We start from the raw sequence: 14,241 nt of genomic DNA, 5'->3' as shown, positions 1-14,241 counted from the left end.
CTTGCACCTTCATCAAGAGGCTCTTCAGTTTCTTTTCACTTTCTGCCTTTAGAGTGGTATCATTTGCATATCTGAGGTTCCTGATATTTCTCCCCGCAATCTTGATTCCAGCATGTGATTCATCCAGCCTGGCATTTCGCATGATGTACTCTGCATATAAATTAGATAAGCAGGGTGACAATATATAGCCTTGACGTACTCCTTTCCCAGTTTGGAACCAATCCATTGCTCCATGTCTGGTTCTAACTACTGCTTCCTGACCTGCATACAGGTTTCTCAGAGACAGGTAAGGTGGTCTGGCATTCCCATCTCTTCAAGAATTTTCCACAGTTTGTTGGGACCCACAGAGTCAAAGGCTTTAGCATAGTCAATGAAACAGAAGTAGATGTTTTTCTGGAATTCATTTGCTGTCTCTGTGAGCCGACTGGCAATTTGATCTCTGGTTCCTCTGTATTTTCTAAATCTAGCTTGTACATCTGGAAGTTCTCAGTTCATGTACTGTTGAAGCCGAACTTGAAAGATTTTGAGCATAACCTTACTAGCATGCAAAATGAGTATAATTGTCTGGATCAGGAAATATACCAATAGCCATCATTCTGCAGAAGAAAAAAAAAATACTATAGCCATTTCCCAGTTGACTAAGAGATGAGTCAAACTTAAGGGATCAAGAGTAAAGAAAGTCTGAATACTTACTGCAAATATAATTTGAAACTGGATAAAAATGTACAACAATGATTATAATTCCTTGAGAAGATATAAAATAAAAACAAAACATATAGATAATATGAGTCTCAAATTCCAAATTATATTAATTAAAACTGGAGAATGTGAGTGAGGGAAATTGATAGAAGTGAAAAGTGTTAGTTGTTCATTCATGTTCACCTCTACAAACCCATGGACTGTAGCCCGTCCATGGACGTCTCCAGGTAAAAATATCAGAGTGGGTAGCCAATACCTTCTCCAGGGGATCTTCCTAACCCAGGAATGACCATTAAATTCCTTATATAATATTCCTTATATAATATAGAATAAAGTCAAGAGCTTTTGCTTAACTAAATTGTGACCATCCATTTATGGAACACTCTATAGTACTAACCATTCCAGTACTGTTGCCTGGAAAATCCTATGGATGGAGGAGTCTGGTAGGCTGCAGTCCATGGGGTCCCTAAGAGTCGGACACGATTGAGCGACTTCACTTTCACTTTTCACTTTCATGCATTGGAGAAGGAAATAGAAACCCACTCGAGTGTTCTTGCCTGGAGAATCCCAGGGATGAAGAAGCCTGGTGGGCTGTCTTCTGTGGGGTCGCAGAGAGTTGGACATGACTGAAGTGACTTAGCAGCAGCAGCAGCAGCTATAGTACTAAAAATAATAAGGAAGCTCTTTATGGTCATATATGAAATTGTCTATAAGAATAGGTTATTCTAAAGGGGGTATCATAATACAAAAATGTGTATAGCATGTTATGTTTTGTGCAACAAAAGAGGAAAAAATATACTATATAAAGGAAGCAGGTGACCTTGGTTGCCTTGGGGAAGGGTTACTGGGTAGTCAGGAATTAGGAATAAAAAGAAAACATTATAAATTTTTTTTTATCCTTTGATTATTTGTAAATGAACCATGTAAATATGACTTATTTTTTAAAATTAAATTTTTAAATGTATAATTTGTTTTGATTTTGAGAATAAAGTAAACATTCATTGAAAACGTTGTTACATGTGTAAATCTAATTTATGATGAAGAAGATATCAGAAATCAGAAAAGATTCATTAAATGATCTTGGATAACTGGTTTTATATTTGAAAATAAAAATGGTTAGTCCTTATTTCTGGACAAGGAAATAGCAACCCACTGCAGGATTCTTGCCTGGAGAATTCCATGGACAGAGGAGCCTGGTGGGCTACAGTCCAGTTCAGTTCAGTTCAGTTCAGTCACTCATTCATGTCTGACTCTTTGCAATCCCATGGACTGCAGCACTCCAGGCTTCCCTGTCCATCACCAACTCCCGGAATTTACTCAGATTCGTGTCCATTGAGTCGGTGATGCCATCCAACCATCTCATCCTCTGTTGTCCCCTTCTCCTCCTGCCCTCAATCTTTCCTAGCATCAGGGTCTTTTCAAATGAGTTAGTTCTTCACATCAGGTGGCCAAAGTATTGGAGTTACTGCTTCAGCATCAGTCCTTCCAATGAATATTCAGGACTGATTTCCCTTAGGATGGACTGGTTGGATCTCCTTGCTGTCCAAGGGATTCTCAAGAGTCTTCTCCAACACCACAGTTCAAAAGCATCAATTCTTCGGCTCTCAGCTTTCTTTATAGTCCAACTCTCACATCCGTACATGACTACTGGAAAAACCATAGCTTTGACTAGACAGACCTTTGTTGGTAAAGTAATATCTCTGCTTTTTAATATGCTGTCTAGGTTGGTCATAACTTTTCTTCCAAGGAGCAAGCGTCTTTTAATTTCATGGCTGCAGTCACCATCTGCAGTGATTTTGGAGCCCCAAAAATAAAGTCTGTCACTGTTTCCATTGTTTCCCCATCTATTTGTCATGAAGTGATGGGACCAGATGCCTTGATCATAGTTTTCTGAATGTTGAGTTTTAAGCCAACTTTTTCACTCTCTTTTTTCACTTTCATCAAGAGGTTCTTTAGTTCTTCTTCGCTTTCTGCCATAAGGGTGGTATCATCTGCATATCTGAAGTTATTGATATTTCTGCCCGCTATCTTGATTCCAGCTTGTGCTTCATCCAGTCCAGTGTTTCTCATTATGTACTCTGCATACAAGTTAAATAAGCAGGGTGACAATATACAGCCTTGACATACTCCTTTCCCTATTTGGAACCAGTCTATTGTTCCTTGTCCAGTTTTAACTGTTGCTTCCTGACCTCCATACAGATTTCTCAAGAGGCAGGTCAGGTGGTCTGGTATTTCCATCTCCAAGAATTTTCCACAGTTTGTTGAAAATTGTTTTGTGTTGAGACCATTCAGGTATGACCTAAATCAAATCCCTTATGATTATACAGTGGAAGTGACAAATAGAGTCAAGGGATTAGATCTGATAGACAGAGTGCCTGAAGAACTATAGATGGAGGTTCATGACATTGTACAGGAGGCAGTGATCAAGACCATCCCCATGAAAAAAAAATGCAAAAAGGCAAAATGGTTGTCTGAGGAAGCCTTACAAATAGCTGTGAAAAGAAGAGAAGTGAAAGACAAAGGAGAAAAGGAAAGATATACCCATTTGAATGCAGAGTTCCAAAGAATAGCAAGAAGAGATAAGCTTTCCTCAGTGATCATGCAAAGAAATAGAGGGAAACAATCAAATGGGGAAGACTAGAGATCTCTTCAGGAAAATCAGAGATACAAGGGAACATTTCATGCAAAGGTGGGCATTAATAAAGGACAGAAAGGGCTACAGTCCCTGGGATCGCAAAGAGTCAGACAAAAGTTAGTGACTAAACTACAACAGTCCTTATTTCACAACACTGACCAGATTAAACTACAAACAGATTATAGAGTGAAGTTACTAAAAAATAAATTAAAATTAGATAAAAATATTAGAATAAAACAGTGAATCTTAGAGCAAAGGAAGACTTCCCAAGAGAAACCTGACGTATCTGACTATGTACAAATTAAAATCTCCTATAGATCAGAAATATTCTATAAAATTAAAAAGTATACTAAAAATTGAGAAAAATATACAAATATAAGAGATTATATCTCTATTTCATTTTTTTTAAATGGGAGAACAGATTACAGATTTATGTAATAGAAGTTTTATATAACACGAGAGCCTCCAGAATGAAATGAAGACCTGAAGAAACAGACTTGTGCACTTGTCTGCTGGGTTTGATGACCAGTGGACAGTTAGCTCAGGAACAGCCAGACAGAAAACTGCACAGTGCAAGGTACGTGAGAAAGAGCATGGAACTTCCATGCCCTCTCCAGGGGCACCATTCTCCCCATGTCTCCATGTGGCCATTAACCAGGAAGCCCCAGTAACTTTATTTTTTAAAGATCCAACCAAACTAGAAGACAAAACAACTTTTGGAAACCTCACTAACATCTCAATATAAAAATGGGCAAAGGAAATTAACAGATAGGAAATGAAAACGGCTAGGAACACATGAAAGCTCATTGATAATCAAAGTAATCCAAATTAAAAAGAAACCTTCTCTTGCCTGTCAGATGGGTGAAACTCCAAGGATGAGGGGGCCTTCATAACTACTGATGGATATGTAAAGTGTCACAACCTTTCTGAAAAACAACTTGAGATAAGTACCAACAGCCTTCAACAGGCTCAAAACTTTTGACTCAATAATTCTAAGTTTATACAAACTATCTCCTCAGAAATTTTATGTGACATTATTTATAGTAAGAAAAAACCTTGGAAACAATACAATTGTCTATAATATGGAAATGTAATAAAATCTGATATACTCATAAAATATTATGCAGACATTAAAATCATTAATTTTAAAAATACTTAATGTTTGGAATAGAACTGCCATATAACTCAGCAATCCCACTGCTGGGCATACACACCAAGGAAACCAGAATTGAAAGAGATGCGTGTACCCCGATGTTCACTGCAGCACTGTTTACAATAGCCAGGACATGGAAGCAACCTAGATGTCCATCAGCAGACAAGTGGATAAGGAAGCTGTGGTACATATACACAATGGAATATTACTCAGCCATTAAAAAAAATACATTTGAATCGGTTCTATTGAGATGGATGAAACTGGAGCCCATTATACAGAGTGAAGTAAGCCAGAAAGAAAAACATCAATACAGTATAATAATGCATATATATGGAATTTGAAAGATGGTAATGATAACCTTATATGCAAGACAGAATAAGAGACACAGATGCATAGAACAGTCTTATGGACTCTGAGGGAGAAGGTGAGGGTGGGACGTTCTGGGAGAATAGCATTGAAACATGCATATTATCATGTGTGAAGCAGAACACCATTCCGGGTTCGATGTATGAGACAAATGCTCAGGGCTGGGGCGGTGGGATGGCCCAGGGGGATGGGATGGGGGGGCTGGGAGGGGGGGTTCGGGATGGGGAGCACGTGTGGACCCATGGCTGATTCATGTCAGTGTGTGGCGAAAACCACTACAATATTGTAAAGTAATTGGCCCCCAACTAAAATAAATAAATTTATTAAAAAAAAAAACTTAATGTTTGGAAAGACATACAAGATATACTGTAAGTGAAAACTGCTATATGCTCTGCTGGCAATTTTGAAATGACAATATATATTATATACATAGATTTTAAATACCAGAGGGAAATGCAACAAAATGTTAGCAATCATTTTCTTTAAAATTAATTTTATTACTTTTACTTTTTGTAAATTTTAAAGTTTCTATAATAAATGGTGGAAGGAGACACCATATTTAGATGAACAAATATTACAATTACAAAAACTTCATCTGACATCAACAAACTCCAGATCTCAACTGAAAGTGTCAATTACTGCAACAAGCAGGAAATTCACAGAGAAAACCTTGATGATGCATTAGTACCTGTCTTCCATCTTTCTTACACACCTTTGACTCAAAACTTCATGGCCCAATAGAATAAGAACAGAGCAATACCAGGACAACTCCAGTGGGCAGCCAACAGAAGAACTATCGCTCAGCATAATAAATAACCCTGCACAGGCTGCATGACTAAAACACAAACAACTCAACTCTAATGGTGTTTCCACGACACACTTGCCTGCCCAGAAAGTCTTCAGCCAAGACCACCCACTTATGGTCCACAAAACATCAGGTGAAAAGAACTGCCTTAATAATCTAAGAATTGATAACTCTGGCATGAAGAGCCCCACATGCCATGCGCAGGCTCCCAAGTGCCCTTCCCCATCCCCTGTTGTTTTCTCTGGCAGGATATTTTATATCATGTTCAGTCCAACCCAGCTAATAAAGGAGCTCTTTTAAAGCTGAGAAAAACCCTGTGTATTGGGTTCCTGGGTCCAACATGTGTGCAATACATAAAGAAGCACGGAACACGTGTACAGTACCTTCCCAAAGCTGTGTTGGCTTCGCAGAATTCTCCCCGCTCATTAAAACAACAAAGGATGCAGCTGCTCGAACTGTAGCCTGCCATGTTGACATGGCAACGGGTGGCTCCTGGCATGGAAAAAGGGCCCTGTTGTTTATGGGAGATCCCACAGTATAAACACATGGCCTGCAGAAGAAAGACAAAGAAACAAAAGCAGAGAATCTTTAAAATGAGTTGTCACTTTCCTTACCACCATGGCAGCAAATGTTAAGTTGAGCTTTCAAAGAGAAAATATCCAAGACTTTGTAGTTGATTGGTTTCAAAGCATCTTGAACTGACATCCGCCAAGGGCTATGTGAATAGCTGAGTGGTTATTTCTCCCAAATGAATTACTTAAATATGTAAAGAGAGTTTTTTTTTTCCCTAAGGGGAAAAATATTTTTTGTATAAAGTTTTAAATACTAGTCTGCCAAGTTAAAATTTACATTACCTTGCCCTTCCCCTTAGGCCCTTAGGCCTTCAAAACAAAAAAGTTTTAGAGACATTCTTACAAAACTTTTGGAAAATATTCTGGAAAAGAAAATATGTTTAGTGATACTGAGATATTAATACTTGCAAAAACAAGCTGGTGGTCTCAAATGCAGTGCTGGCGGGCAGATACCCCCAATCTTGGAAACCACCATCTCAAATGGAACCCTTGTGGGAATCCTTGTGCGGAGGCCAAGAATAGGGGTTGGCATATAAACAGGACTGTAGGTCACAACAATCAGGCTTGTGATGGGAAGGCCAACGGCAGAGTTGTTACCAAAACAAGTATAAGAAACCAATGGCATGACATTGGGGCCCATTCTGCTACAATTAAAAAATACAAACCTACACATACCAAGAATAATCCCTTCCATGATAAGTCACAAAGAGAAATGGAAAAAAATCTCTGAGATCAAAGAAATCCGTTCTTTTAACACCACTGAGTAGAAGGCTTAGACTGACCCTTGGGAAGATGTCTTAGGAAAATGTTTCCACTTTTTGTTTTTCAAGAGTTATGGCAAATATGATACAGTTTTAATCAGCTTGATTTATGGAGTAAATGATATGATTGGAGTGCTACCTCTCTTGCATAAACTGGTTTTCCTTTTTAGAACAGTTAACACTATTATGATGAAGATTTATTGTGTTCTTACAGTGAGCAAGAACACACAGAATGATGACCCCACTCCGTCAGTCAGGGTCCAGGAAGGAAAACACAAACCAGTGTAGGTCTTAATAAACAGGGGTAATTTAATTTAGGGGATTGGTTCTAGAAGTAACAGACGTACCGAGAAGCCAAACGGCAGACAGTGATGCAACCCAGAGATTAGCCACGGTGGTAAGGAGCTGTGACTCCATGGGTTGGAGGAGCTGCTGTTACTGAATGTTCTGGGCTTACAGCAACAGGAGTCATTTGACAGAAGCCAGAATCACAGTGGAGAACGTCCAATGGGTTCAGGGACCAGGGAGACTCAGTCATTGCTAGAGACACCAAAATAAGCAGAAAGAGGAGAAGAAATAGTGTGTGTGTGTGTGTGCGTGCGTGCGTGCGTGCGTGTGTGTGTGTGTGTGTGTGTGTGTGTGTGTGTGTGTGTTAGTCTCTCAGTCTCCAGGCAAGAATACTAGAGTGGATAGCTATTCCCTTCTCCAGGGGATCTTCCCGACCCAGGGATCAAACCCAGGTCTCCTGCTTTGCAGGCAGATTCTTTACCATCTAAGTCACCAGAGGAGCCCAGGAAATTGTTTATTGCTTGCTAACTCCTGCTCTCAAGTGTTCCATCAATGCCTTGCATTGGCCAAACCTGACAGGAAGTCAGAAGACAAGGGAGCCTGGGAAATGAGGTTCCTTGTCATCTGGAGAAGATAATAAGAGCCGAAAATGGACCTTAGAGCAAACAGGTAGTCGACCTTCTAGAAGTGTGTATGCCATGATTACTCACAGATTTGACATGAGGCAGAGAAAGAAGACTAGACATTCAGAAGACTAGTCCTGGCTGGGTTACCAGTTCATTAAATGGCTATGGAAAACTCCCCAACCTCTCTGAATCACATGCAAAATGGACATAGGGGGCAGGTATGTGACTTCAGTTGTCTGTCTATTCTGGTCCATAAACTTATGGTTGTGTCCCAGAATCACAGATCCAAGAACAAAGGCAAATTTTCATGGAAGGCCCAGAGTCTCCCATCGATTTCACGGAGTACAGAGCTCCCACCCTGGTGCTCTTGGATCCCTGGTTAACTGACTGAGCCTGAGTTAACTTTAGGCAGTTGAGGACCTAATGATGAAGTCCCCCTAAAACTACCTCCTCCTAGCTGGGGCTGCTGGTTGTGGGTGCCTGGTGGGGGGTGCTATAGCAGCTCCAATAACTCAGGTAGGTGGGGTCAAGGCATGCTTAGTTCTGAAAATTCCATCTTTTTTTTTTCCCAAAAAGTCCATCATAGAGAAGGATCCCAAGAAGAAAAGCATCATCAGTGGAAACAGAGTATGCTGCCCCTGGCCAAATAGCGGGCATAACTCTTCCTCTGACAGTGACAGACACTGAGAATCAAGGCTTCCTTTCTTACTAAAGCAGAACAGACCCCATGATGTCTGTCAGCTCATGAGCTCTTGGAATCCACTTCCAATCTAAGCAGACTTGTGGAGATAAGCCTATTTGTGATGCTCACAGGGAAGTGGGAGACCCTTGTCTAGAGATCGCCTAAAACTTTCTCTGGGGAGAGGAAGGGGGAGCTGATCCCATATTATGGTTTTAAGTCTTAGGGTACTTCAGGAAAGTATCTGTGCTTTATCTGTGCTCTCTTGCTCTTACACTCAGCACCTCACTTCTCTAGGGTGACTCTGGTGTTACAGGTCTTCCCTTGTCTGCACACGGAGCAAATTCTCCCCAAAAGACTGGCTTGCCAGGATGTTTGCTTTTCTTCTCCCTATAAGTTTGGGTTGGAGGCTCTGCTGGCATATTATTATGCATTCCACCTGTGCCCTTAGGTATGAGGTCCCCAAGCCTTCCTCCACAGCCTCCATACCTTTTTCCAGAAGAAACTATCAGATTTGAGATGAGGTCACGTGTGAGAAGGGGCTTCCCAGGTGGTGCCAGTGGTAAAGAACACGCCTGCCAGCGCAGGAGACATAAGAAACGCAGTTTCAGGTGGGAGGGGGGTTCAGGATGGGGAACACATGTAAACCCATGGCTGATTCATGTCAATGTATGGCAAAAACCACTACAATATTGTAAAGTAATTAGCCCCCAACTAAAATAAATAAATTTATTAACAACAGTTGGGAAGATCCCGTGGAGGAGGGCATGGCGACTCACTCCAGTATTCTTGCCTGAAGAATCCCATGGACAGAGGAGCCTGGGGGGTTACAGTCCATAGAGTCACAAAGAGTCGGACATGACTGAAGCAGCTTAGCACGCACACACACACATGTGAGAAAACAATGCAAAGGATGAATCAGAAAGACTCAGTGATTCACTGAAGAAGGAAGGGAAGGCCTCCCTGAGGTAGCCAGCTCCCAAGATGGACCCCAATGACCCCTGCCCCAGGTATTCACACCCCTGTGTAGTCCCCTCCCACACTGTATCGGAGTGGCCTGTGTGACCCAAATCACCTCAATGAAAAGCCCGCACACCCCAACTAGAGAAAACCGGCATGCAGCAACAAAGCCCTAGTGCAGCCAAAAGAAACATAAATAAATTTTAAAAATAAACAGGAAAACAATCCTAGATAAAATTTCTTGAAAATGTACATTCTCTTCATGCTCCTAGTCTACTTCCTTCTTGGTCTTTTCTTCTTTTTCTCAGCTCACTCCTCCCTCCCCAACACATCCAAACCAAGTACAGTGACTTTATAACTGATCGCTTTTGAGCTTTCACAATCTGATATGCCTATGCATGTCACACATCATGGTGCAAATGTCCAAAGCAATCTAAAGTCAAGTAACTACATTTTAAGAGGGATGAAAGCTTTAACCCCCGGGTAAAAGTTTAGTGGTGGAATTTGGGGCATCTGACAGGAAGTGGAGAATGGGTGGACAGGAGGTCTTCATGGAGTCTGAAAATCATATGCTGTGTTGACTCTTGTCACATACACACATTCCCCACCCTTCCTCTTCCCTACCCATTGTGTCCGAGGAGGGGATGAAAATCTATGTGCATTTATAAACATGCTCTGCAGTTATCTGGATGTGTGATCACTGAAGTATATACAGCTGTGTTTATTCAACATGCACAGCCTTGCACCTTGGCCATGTTGCTAAAATGCCTATGGGATAGATGTTTAGGCACAAGCCTGCAATTCTCTGATGTTTATAAATATCATTATTTCCCAACTGAACAATTCCTTCCAACATGAAAAGGAAAACTCTCCTACCAGGGCTCATCCCACATGTCCTGGGATACCCACCCGCATGGGAGACCCCTTGGGGAGCCCAGATTAACTGCACAGGAGTTGCGGGAATGGGAGAAAGCACCTGAAAATGAGAAAGAAAACAGGATAAGATGGGGGTGACAGCCAGGCCATGGCTTGCTGCCATTAAAGAACTAAACTAAGAACCTGTCAGAATAACAATTATTTCAGCTTCTTGTTACATGTTTGTGTATTCTCAGAGCAGTCAAATGAAGATGAGATACACTATGCTGCTGGTCTGAATGTGTCTGTTCAAATTCATATGTTGAAATCTTAATGTGCAAAGTGTTGGTATAAGGAGGTGGGGTCGTTGGGAGGTGCTCAGGTCATGAGGGCGGGGTGCTCATGAATGAGATTGATGCCTTTATTGAGCCCTCATAAAAGAGGCCAGACAGAGTTTCTTGGTCCCTTCCACCAGGTAAGGCCACAGCCAGAAGCTGGCAGTCTGCAACACAAAAGAGGGCCTTCAGCAGGACCTGACCATGCTGGCACCCTAATCTCAGACTTTTAGCCTCCAGAACTGTGATAAATTAAGTTCTGTTGTTTATAAACCATTCTCTCTGCAGTATTTTGTTATAGCAGCCCAAATGGAAATGGACTACGATGTCAACTAAACATGTTTGTTTATCTTTTTTGAGGGGAAGCCATCTTTACAAACTGTAGGGAATAGGCTCAACCCATGTATTTTCTTTATTTTCAGTCGACTAGCATATGAATTTTTCTTTTTGCAGTTGGAGTGAAAGGGGGTTATTTTTAGTTTAAAAATACTACTTTCCATAAAAATCACCCATTTTCAGAGACTTGACTATCACAGATCAACAACTGGGGAAAGGGTGGCTTCAACAGACAGTAGGAGGTGATGAGCCCGCTGTCGCTGTGGGTGTGGCTCGATGCGATGTTTTTCCACACTGAGGCACTGATCTGGTCACTGGAGGCCAGGAGGCCACAGATATGACAGGTTGGTGGTTCACATTCTTTCATATTTCAGATTTTCAAATATTTCAGATTTCATATTTCAGAATATTTCAGATTCTTTGTAACTTCCCAGTTACAAAGTCTTCAGGACTCCTCTGATTCCTTTTCATCTGCTCTCCTTCCTGCACCTCACCTTTTTTTATGGCTCTGTGTTCTCGTTAAACCTAAGTTACAGTTTCCATTGTAGGTAAGCAACCCTCTTGCTTTCTGTGACATAAAAACCAAGAGCCAGACTACTAAAACAGGAAGTGTCAACCAGAACTGCCCCCTCACCTCTCTTTCTCATCCCTACACACACACACACACACTCTCTCTCTCTCTCTCTCTCACACACACATCCCTTCTCTATTATCATTCCTCTTCATGGTGTAGTCACCAAAACCAGGACTCGCCAATCATAATGAACATATATGACGCGTCCAACAAGAATACTGCTTTGACTTGGATAGATTCTGCTATAGTCAAAATGGACTGGACTGAACGTGGCTTTGAGTTGGAAACTCACCTCTTCTTCAAAAGAGATGTTTTGGGTGCAAAACTAGAAAGCTGTTTGTAAAGGCAAAGACAGTGCTTCTCATCTGGAAGCCCCTTATCAATATAGGATTTTATGTATGGAAAATATTTGGAGATCCTCTCATGGAATTTTCTCATTTTACACATGAGGAAATTAAGCTCCAGAGATGTAAAATGACTTCTCTGAAGTCACACAGCTAGTTGGCAGCCCACCTTTTGAGTACTCAGGTCTCTTGGCTCTCACCTTCTAGATTCTTTTCAACTCTCCACACTTTTGGTTATAGGTCATTTTTATTTGTTATTTTCTGTTGATGTTTGGTTATTCGTGTCTTGTTGTTGTTGTTTGGTTGATTTTTGTTCATTACTTGTTTAATTTCCATTAAGACAGTCGATCTTTGTCTTTTCTCCCAGAACTCAACTGGGATTCTGAGAAATACAGATCTAGATGGTGCAGCAAGGGGATAAAGAGGCTGAGAAAGGACACTTCCAAACATTTGCAAGTTTGGAATTATCAATTCCTCCTCTGTAGTTATACAATTATATTATAGAATTAATGTGTATTTCCCCTTCAGTTTTCATGAATTTTATATCGGTTTCTTGAAGCAAATAGGGGAGAAAAAAGGTATTAATTACAGAAATGTTCATTTTAGACCTGAAATCGCTTCTAAAATATCTTCTGTTCATTCTTTTAATTTTAAAACTTTATAGTGAGATACAAAAAAATGAAACTATTTTATTGTATGTGTGTGTGAGGGAGGCATGCATTAATATCTGATTTTGATGTTAAACTAAAAATATTCCAAAGGTCTACATCTTTTTTGGTCTAATACCTGAACAATAAATACAATTTTAAAAAATCATTCTCTCCTTAGTATTTTGCCAACATCATTCTGGCTTTATCTAAAACAAAGCAACATCATAGTGATTTAGGAAATTTTTAACTTTAATATCACTTTAAGTTATAATGTATTTTCCTAGTCAGATATTTTTCTGCTTTATTGACTATGCCAAAGCCTTTGACTGTGTGGATCACAATAAACTGCGGAAAATTCTGAAAGAGATGGGAATACCAGATCATCTGACCTGTCTCATGAGAAACATGTATGCAGGTCAGGAAGCAACAGTTAGAACTGGACATGGAACAACAGACTGGTTCCAAATAGGAAAAGGAGTACGTCAAGGCTGTATATTGTCACCCTGCTTTTTAACTTCTATGCAGAGTACATCATCAGAAACGCTGGGCTGGAAGAAACACAAGCTGGAATCAAGATTGCTGGGAGAAATATCAATAACCTCAAATACACAGATGACACCACCCTTGTGGCAGAAAGCGAAGAAGAACTAAAGAGCCTCTTGATGAAAGTGAAAGAGGAGAGTGAAAAAGTTGGCCTCAAGCTCAACATTCATAAAACTAAGATCATGGCATCTGGTCCCATCACTTCATGGCAAATATATGGGGAAACAGTGGAAACAGTGGCTGACTTTATTTTGGGGGGCTCCAAAATCACTGCAGATGGTGATTGCAGCCATGAAATTAAAAGACGCTTACTCCTTGGAAGGAAAGTTATGACCAACCTAGATAGCATATTTGAAAGCAGAGACATTATTTTGTCAACAAAGGTCCGTCTAGTCAAGGCTATGGTTTTTCCAGTAAGTCATGTATGGATGTGAGAGTTAGACGGTGAAGAAAGCTGAGCACCGAAGAATTAATGCTTTTGAACTGTGGCATTGAAGAAGACTCTTGAGAGTCCCTTGGACTGCAAGGAGATCCAGCCAGTACATCCTAAAGGAGATCAGTCCTGGGTGTTCATTGGAAGGACTGATGTTGAAGCTGAAACTCCCATACTTTGGCCACCTCACGCGAAGAGTTGACTCAATGGAAAAGACCCTAATGCTGGGAAGGATTGGGGGCAGGAGGAGAAGGGGACAACAGAGGATGAGATGGCTGATGGTATCACCGACTCGATGGACATGGGTTTGGGTAGACTCTGGGAGTTGGTGATGGACAGGGAGGCCTGGCGTGCTGTGGTTCATGGGGTCGCAAAGAGTCGGACATGACTGAGCGACTGAACTGAACTGAGTCAGATATTTTTAACAATGACCAAATAATTGTAGCTTCTAAAATAAATTTCCTATATTTAACTGGATTTCCCCTCCATTCAACTCATTCAGTGATGTCATCAGCTTAAGCAAGATCTCCTAGACCACTTGGCTGGTTCCACAACTTTCACAGTGATTCAAAGGGGAAAAGGAATGAGTTACCAGAAAGAATGCTTTGATTTTAAATAACATTTTAT

At 40.7% G+C, this 14,241-nt stretch overlaps 1 protein-coding gene across 14 annotated transcripts in view; it reads right to left on the bottom strand.

Annotated features, from left to right (window-relative positions):
* Positions 1–14,241, bottom strand: part of AOPEP (aminopeptidase O (putative)) — a 406,505-nt gene that overhangs the window by 322,500 nt on the left and 69,764 nt on the right. For all 14 annotated transcript variants that reach the window (XR_014062841.1, XR_014062843.1, XR_014062842.1 and 11 more), the window contains one exon: positions 6,042–6,208. Coding sequence is in view for 11 of the 14 variants with exons in the window: in XM_081522460.1 (XP_081378586.1) it covers positions 6,042–6,208 (167 nt within the window). In the remaining 3 variants the exon portion in view is untranslated. The remainder of the gene's footprint in view (positions 1–6,041; positions 6,209–14,241) is intronic.

This window comes from Giraffa tippelskirchi, chromosome 1, assembly GCF_054371585.1.
Source record: "Giraffa tippelskirchi isolate mGirTip1 chromosome 1, T2T-mGirTip1v1.2.pri, whole genome shotgun sequence".
NCBI classification, from domain to species: Eukaryota; Metazoa; Chordata; class Mammalia; order Artiodactyla; family Giraffidae; genus Giraffa; species Giraffa tippelskirchi.
Note: the sequence above shows the minus strand (reverse complement) of the source record. Positions and strands in the feature narration are given on the sequence as shown.